We start from the raw sequence: 8,121 nt of genomic DNA on the forward strand, positions 1-8,121 counted from the left end.
GTTGCTTTAAAAGATAACACTGAGAATTAGAACAATTGTAATGCGAAGGTCGGGTGCAGATATCTAAATCGGAGAAAATCATAGGGTTCGGGACCGGGTGGATGCTTTGGAAGAGCTGATCCATGCATCTCTAGTGTGGCAAACGCAGTGTTACCTGCAACCTCAGTCCCACAGGCTTTACAGTGAATGCAGTGCATTGGGCCATTTTCATAGCAGAGCCACTTAAATTATTTCAGCTACTCTCTCCAAAAACTGTAACCCTTTCCCACTGGTGGATCCACAATCACCACATGATCACCATCACCAACCTCAGGAGATACATTATCTGTAACTTTAGGCGGCGTACAAAATAAATCTCTATATTCTTTTCATCTTCTCTCTTCAGCTCTTTACATTTTGCGCAATAGTTAATAATAATAATAATTTATTACATTTATATAGCGCTTTTCTTGGCACTCAAAGCGTTTTACATAGAAGGGGGGGGATCTCCTCAACCACCACCAATGTGCAGCATCCACCTGGATATTAGTTAGCTCTGTCACGTGACAACGGAGCGCTGTGAAAGCGATTTACGGCTAATATTAACCAACCTAAAATTTTCATTAAAGTTAAGAACGTAAAGATGAATTGTAATTGGTTATGTGATAGAATGGTGGACCGGTCACTGTTATCAGCTCACAGCAGGCACATACTGTGCAGTATTAGCAAACGTTTTGTAGAGAAATTAAAACGATTACAACAATTATTTGCACTCGCACAAATGCTCCCAAAAATATTTTGAGGTCGCACACATTCAATTTCAGGAACATATGCAAAAAGAATTGCTGCAACTTCGAGCCTTGGAATCGAAGTCGTTTACCCCATGACTTCTAGATACATTTTCATGTGTAACATGTATTTTGCATTTTAAACTTACCCATGGCCATCATTTGTTCTTTCTGCTGCATCAATTTTAACTTCTCCTCAACATAATTCATCTAAAATTGGAAAACAAATACTCTTCAGAGAAACACTATTTAAAACTGCATATGTCCAGAACTTTACACCAGACAGTTTTTTTTTTAATGACATGTCATGCATGTAATAGCTTGAATCAAGATGGCCTAGGCAAACATCTCATTGTAAACAAACATTTAAGCAGACAATAAGACAAACCTCTGTTGGAGAGGCATCATTTGGACGGCGACCTTTCCCCTTCCCTGGTGGACTGAAGACAAACACTGGGGGCTCGTCCGGGAAGAAGTCGGAGAATTCGTGTTCAGCTAACTTATATTTTACAACTGTAGAAGGCTGGAAAGAATAACAGCAACCAGACAGAGAGAGAAAAAAACCCATTAAAATTGAAATAATTAAATCAGGCAAACTGGACAACTGTCTGCAGTCCAAAAAAATTACTACATTTTGATTTTACCTTCAGTCTGACGGTCCCGTTCATTAGTTCACAGTGCTGTTTAAGAAGAAGCTTCAATCTGTCTCGACTAAAAATGTTCTTCTTACGACTATAGGATGGAACAGCAAGGGGAAAAAATTGCAAGTCATTTTTTGAATGACTTTACAATCTGAGTAACAAGCAAGAGAAACAAACAGAGTTTATTCATGAATTTATCTCTTGTGTAACTCACTTAATCTGAGCAGCTTTTGTAACTAATGATTCACAACCCTCTGGGCTGACAGGTTGAACTCTGTATTTAAACGAAGATGGACTGGTGGGTTTCTTCTTCTTGCTTTAGACAAAAAAGCATAAAACAGACAATTTATTTAAAAATGAATTCAAGGATACACATATGAAGCATTTAATAGAAAGGCAGTTCTGAACACTGACCCACTAGATGGTGTTTTGGGAGAAGTGACTGTGGGCTCTTCATCACTGTCGCTGATCACAATTGAGTCACCCTCTATGCGATGTTTGACATGGCCGTTGACTGTGCCATTGGAATGGGGAGGAGTAACTTCTAATATTTTGCAGGGTTGCCTGCTGAACACAGAAACATTAAAATCAATTAAACAAATCTGAATGCAAATGTTAAGTCCAAATGAACTGTGAAATTAAGTGTGAACCAAGTGATCTGAAAAAGAACTAGATGTCCCAATTCAAATGGGACAAAATGTTAGCCTTAGCATGAGAACCAGAATTCTACCTCATAATTCTACTACAAAAAGTAGGTACAGATAAAAAGTTTATAACCTTTAAAGAGTGGTTCATAAAAGAAAATTGTGAGGCTCCATCTCTCCCAAAATAGCCATTTATCTTCCTTCTTTCTTACTATGTGAAAACAGATGTAAATTATAATTATCCTAAATGTAGAGAACACATCACTACTTGCAAAGCAATACAGCAATTTCTTCAAGATCAGCCACCTTCAGTCTAGAATAGATAGATAAACTCCATCAACCACCAATACAGGATTGGGTGTGATCTATTTGTCTGACTGGATGAGACAGCAAGACTCAGCCAGACAGCAGTCTTCCTACTTATCTTCCAAAAAAAAAAAAAAAATCCCCCTCCACCCCCTGTCTACCAGTGGGGCTCAATTCTGCCTCACGTCTGGTTGTCTCTGCAAGCTCTGATGATGTCTGGGGCAACTCCTTGCACCAGTTCATCCAATCGGAAGGATTCTCTTAGCTCCACCCATTCACTTTATGTTATCTCCAAATAGCACGGTCAGCTCGACATGGCTGACTCTGATCCTTTCCTAAAGGACAGAGCTCTGATACACTTTCCTTTAACAAGCAAGTTTCCATTCAGGATCAGGCTTACAGCGCAGTCTATGTTATTATCTCTGGACTGATAATTGTGCAGGGTTGGCATATTTCTTTTCTAAGACTTGATACTGTACTGCATACAGAGCTGGCAAAGACATATAGAGCTCCAAATACGCTTTGTCCAGAGGAGGCAGGCGAGGGTGGAGACATACTGACATCTGGGTGTTTCTCTTCTGTTAAGCCATGGTCTGTTCTAAACAGTACTTTATATACAGGGCTATTGTTCATCACCATTCACATACTTTCTTTTCAGCACAATTGTGGCTCATCTGCACAATGGTTGTTTTCTTCCAATAAAAACAAAACATTGAAGTCAACTGTTGTGATTAAATTATTTTGCAATTCAAAAGACAGATTTAACCATTATCAAATTGAGTAAATGGACTAGAGATGGGGATCTCTATGCACCTCAGGATTCTATTCGATTATGATTCAGAAGACTCCGATGTGATAAAACGATTATTTGATGCATCTTTTTTTTCTCACTGTGTGGGTGGGAATCTTTAGGCACCCACAATCCGATGCGACCATGGGAGTCACGATTCGATTCCAAAACTATTCTTCATCTACATTTTTCTTTTCTTAACCCTTCGGAGTCTTGGGCTTTTTTGGCCATTTTTTTTTTTTTCCACATACTAATGTTTGCTATAATTTTTTTCAGCACAACATTCACCTATATAACCAGACAATTAGTTTTTCACTTTGATGTACTGTATCAACATACTGGACCCCAAATCACACAAAATCCGAATAGAAAAATTATAGCTTTTCTACTACAAAAAAAACGTTTAAAAGGTTTAAAATGTAAACACAAGTTGTAAATGTCAACATATACAGGTACAATTCAGATATAATCAAGCTAAATACAAAATAAAAATGATTTACAAAAAAAAAGTGGGTGTAGCCATAGGCTTTTTATTTTTATTTTTAGCTTTGCCACTTTAAAAAAAAAATTGTGCACACAATTATACAGAGAGCTATATTTAAGGCCTTGCATTCCCAGAGTATGAGGGTTCCCAAATGTGCCAAAGCAGGTGTGGCAATAGGTGTTTTTTCTTTTCTTTTTTGCTTAGAAGCTCTACAAAACACTTCATGTAAAATTACACAGATAGCTACATTACAGGGCTTTCATTCCTTGAGTAAGAGGGGTTCCTCAATAGTGCAAATATACCACACAAAACTATTTACAACAAATATCAGGGTTTTTTTCTATTTTTTTCTGTGCCACTCCTCAAAACAAATCTAAATCTACTCCTAAACTACCTAAACTATCTACACTACTCCTAAACTACTCTCAAAATCTACTCAAACTCTTCCAAAAACTAGCAATAATATCTCTCTATATATATAACGTATATATGTCTCTCTTTGTCTACTCCGTAAATCTCCTGCCTTTCAATTTGGCTTCTTTGCTCAGTTGGCTCCTCCTCCATTCCCTAAAATGTGCAGCCTGAAGAGAAGAGTCAGCAGATTCACACATTTTTCTGCATTTTGTTTTATGACAAAACCGACGAAGTTATTAGAATAAATGCAACGCCGGTCGCATCCCATCTTGCGATCTTTTACGAACGCGTCAATATTTTTTTATATAAAGTTTAAATGATCATATCTTCGTTTTTACTTGGTCTATCAACACAAAACAAAAAGTAAAATAAAATTTCAAGCCAGCACTTTCGACAGAAGTGGACGGCAGCGCTCAACGTGACTTTGTTTTCATGCTTTGACGTCTTAAAGCGATACTCCACCGTTTTTTCATATTAAACTATGTTATTCCCTTAACTAAGACGAGTTGATACGATACCTCTCTCTTCTCAGTGCGTGCACTCAATCGCTCTGGCGCGAGACACTTTGATAGCACTTAACTTAGCCCAGTTCATTCATTAGGATCCAACCAGAGAAGCGACCAAACACCTCCACGTTTTCCCTATTTAAATACGGTTACACGAGTAGTATAACTCGACCAAGAATGGTGACACAAAATAAAACGTTGCGCTTTTCTAAGCATCTCATTCTGTTTACGCCAAATTCTGACTCTACCATCTGAATGTCTCAACAGAAAATCGAGACTCATCAGACCAGGAAACATTTTTGTCTTCAACTTTCCAATTTTGGTGAGCTCTTGCAAATTGTAGCCTCTTTTTCCTATTTGTAGTGGAGATGAGTGGTACCCGGTGGGGTCTTCTGCTGTTGTAGCCCATCCGCCTCAAGGTTGTGCGTGTTGTGGCTTCACAAATGTAATATTTAAAAAAAAAAAAGCTAAATATTTCTTAGCCAAAAAGTAGTTGCAATTCATAACACCAGTAATAGGCTATTTTTAACAGCAAATGCTTTTTAAAATCAGAAAATAACAGCACCTTTCAGTCTGTCACAATCATGCAAACATGAAATATCAAACATACAGTTCTTTACAGGTTTTTGCATTCCATTGCACTATTTTTCCTATTGTTTTAATGTTTGGCAGACGTGTTTGGCTGTGATTGAGGAGTTATGAGTAACAACAATATCTCACCTGGTACCAGAGCGACTGACAACATCCACTATCTCTCCGGGAAAGAAGCGGTCTTTGACATAGGCGTACACATCATCACATATCTCATGCAGGCGTGAGCGGTGCGTAAGTGCTGTCAGGTGCAGGAGGGGGGTGACCAGGGCATTGGGGAAGTTTTGAAGGTTGAGTCTGGCTTTCCTCTCGCTGTCCAGAGCCTCCTGGTAGGTCAAGCCAGGCTTCCCCGTCACCGCACAGCTCCACACCAGGCTGTTACACAGAATAGTCCTCTCAAAGAATTCACTGTTAAAACAAAATCACAATGTGTAATGTTGTTATTAACTAGCCTAACACCTTTATTGTTTACAGAGAAGAACATATTGCTCACAACTGACTAATCAACTTGACAAAAAAGTTCATGTTTTGTGGAAAACAAAAAAATAGAGTGGAGAAATTTACCCAAAATAAATCTACTTGTTGATCATTAGCCTACATCATCTAAAAAAACTGTCATTAGTAATGACAGCAAATAGACTGTTCTGTTGTCATCAAAATGAGGCAATAATTTAAGCGTAGTTAACACACTCAACAAATTAAACAACTTCTCATATCAGTCTTATGACATGTAGAATGTCAATGGGAAAAAAAAGAAAGAAAACGCTATCTGAACACTGTAAAGGTGCAAAACTATGTCATCTCTCCTGATTCTCATCTAAAATACACAAAATAAATTGTATTCACTTCAAATTTGTATTATTACTTGAAATGGGCACAATGCAAATCTTTTGATTTATTTCTAAACAGTTAGAAGTCAAAACTTATTGATGGTTATTTATAGTAGTAAAAGCTCTAACACACTATTTTTATCCTATTCAAACTCAGGTGAGAAATGTGTATCTTAACAATTAGACAGAAACTCATGAATATACCATTTAAATAGACCATTTGTATTTCAAAATAACAATATAACTAATAATTAGCAAATAAATAAAGTGATAAAACATTTATTGGACAGTTGGTCTTAAAAACCAATATCTGCCAATATCTTGCCTTGGGATTTATCTCCAAGTAGTTAACTTATAGCCATAACTCAGTAAACAGACCTAATGATAGTTGATTCTAAATGATAATCTGCATCCTAACTTAGCTCCTAAATCAACCTCACATGAAAACTGGTCAAGGCGAATGACTTTCCAAGAGCTGTTGACAGATGACATATTTGCCTGCTTCAAGACCAAAACCATCTAGACCAGTCCAAATAGCTGGTCATCATAATATTTCCCATTCCAGCCTCATATGACAAACAAGTTAAAAGGCCAGATAACAAGTGACATCAACATAAAAATGGGAAAAGCAGTAAAACTTCTGCCTCCAATGGCCAAATACACCAACAATAGCAGCGACCACGTTTCAGGCAACAACATCCTGTGTGTGGATGAGAGCTGTCCCATCCCCGCGAACAACCCCAAAAACACCCGACCAGGGGCTTCCCGTGGACATCCCACCCGCGATATGACACTATGTTAGCCTTTAAAACAAATCGAGAAATAGGCTTAAGAAATATGTCCCTCAATCTGGTCTATATATCGTGGTTTAGTTGGCTAAACTAAGCTAACTAACTAGCAACCAACTCTGTTAGCGAAGGCCTCCAACTGACACCTGCCGGGTGTATCAAGGGGTAAAAAACTGAACTCTTTATAAATACAAGGTTATTTCACACCAGGGGTGGTGGGTTATAGGTAAAGCTTGTTTAAAATAACAAAATAAGATGGAATCTAGGTTGGTAGTTATTTTATTTATGAAAAATAAAACTTTAAAGCGGGCTGTCACTTCTGTTGTTAGTTTCTGGAGCTTCTGTTGTTGGCTGGCATTAAAGGGGAAGTTGAAATGTACAAACAGGAAAACAATAAAAAATATCTTACTCATAAGTCCTGAAGACTTCGTGTGTGACTTTACAGAGGAAGACTTCTTCATCGGGTCTGAGATCAGCGGGCGGTTTCTGCCTCACGAAAGGCTTTTTGTGGAGAAGCGGCATCTTTTCTTTCTCTTTCTCGGAGACTTTCAAAAACAACAAACACAAAAAGACAATCAGAAAGTGAGATGATGCCAAATTAATGAGAATCCATTAAAGGTCAGACTGTGAAATTTGTCGAAACCGGTTAAAGTAAAACCGTTAGGATTTCAAATGTAAAAAAAAAAAAAACGATATCTTCTTCAGTCTTTGTTAATGACACGCGCTTCCCGGGTGACGTTCAAAATCCAGCCCACATGTTTTACCGTTTTATTAAACCCGAATTTAGAGCACACGCTTGGTTACTATATATCAAACGAGTCTGATACATAGACGACTAAATCTGATATTTACCAAATCTATGATGTAAAAAGGATAATCGGCTCCGGAAGGGAAAGAAAAACACAAGAGTATCAGAGTATGTCCCACTTCTCCGAGCGGGGATATTAAGCGTGTTGACGACAAGTTTTGATCCGCTCTAGTTCACTTACCCACCGGTTAGCGCTGGGGGCGGGACTTCCAAGACAATCCTGTCATTGCATTGGGCAATTTGAGTGCCAATCACGCCTCCGCAGCCAATAGTAGGAGGCGAAAGTGGGAAAGTAGGGGGGGGGGGTTCTACCACTGAAGCTTCATGAATCTTGAAAGACATTTTAGGTTCATATATAAAATATATATTAGAAATAAACATATAATTGTAGCACTATCTTTGTGACAAATTTCCCAAACAAAAAGCCTTTTTTTCTGTGAACAGATGTACTTAAAGTACAATAGCTAAGTTTTTAAATGCTTCATCATACCCCCATGAAATAAAAAAGTTTGACTTTTCATTCATGTCTATTAGATTTTGTTTAGACCTATA

At 37.9% G+C, this 8,121-nt stretch overlaps 1 protein-coding gene across 8 annotated transcripts in view; it reads right to left on the reverse strand.

Moving 5' to 3' along the window:
* The window catches only part of baz1a (bromodomain adjacent to zinc finger domain, 1A), a 34,371-nt gene extending 26,611 nt beyond the window's left edge, over positions 1–7,760 (reverse strand). For 4 of the 8 annotated variants that reach the window (XM_056256094.1, XM_056256093.1, XM_056256092.1 and 1 more), the window contains exons 1-8: positions 7,614–7,760; positions 7,171–7,306; positions 5,273–5,551; positions 1,823–1,972; positions 1,623–1,724; positions 1,412–1,499; positions 1,156–1,290; positions 917–977 (exon numbers count right to left, since the gene is read on the reverse strand). In XM_056256094.1, coding sequence (XP_056112069.1) covers positions 917–977; positions 1,156–1,290; positions 1,412–1,499; positions 1,623–1,724; positions 1,823–1,972; positions 5,273–5,551; positions 7,171–7,283 — 928 coding nt within the window. In that variant the 5' untranslated portion in view covers positions 7,284–7,306; positions 7,614–7,760. Of the gene's footprint in view, positions 1–916; positions 978–1,155; positions 1,291–1,411; positions 1,500–1,622; positions 1,725–1,822; positions 1,976–5,272; positions 5,552–7,170; positions 7,307–7,613 lie in introns of all 8 variants that reach the window. The other 4 variants (XM_056256090.1, XM_056256091.1, XM_056256089.1 and 1 more) reach the window with 1 other exon arrangement.
* Positions 7,761–8,121: the final 361 nt, after the last annotated feature.

The sequence above is a fragment of the Rhinichthys klamathensis genome, unplaced genomic scaffold (assembly GCF_029890125.1).
Source record: "Rhinichthys klamathensis goyatoka isolate OS25496 unplaced genomic scaffold, OSU_Roscu_1.1 h1tg000123l_1, whole genome shotgun sequence".
NCBI lineage: Eukaryota > Metazoa > Chordata > Actinopteri > Cypriniformes > Leuciscidae > Rhinichthys > Rhinichthys klamathensis.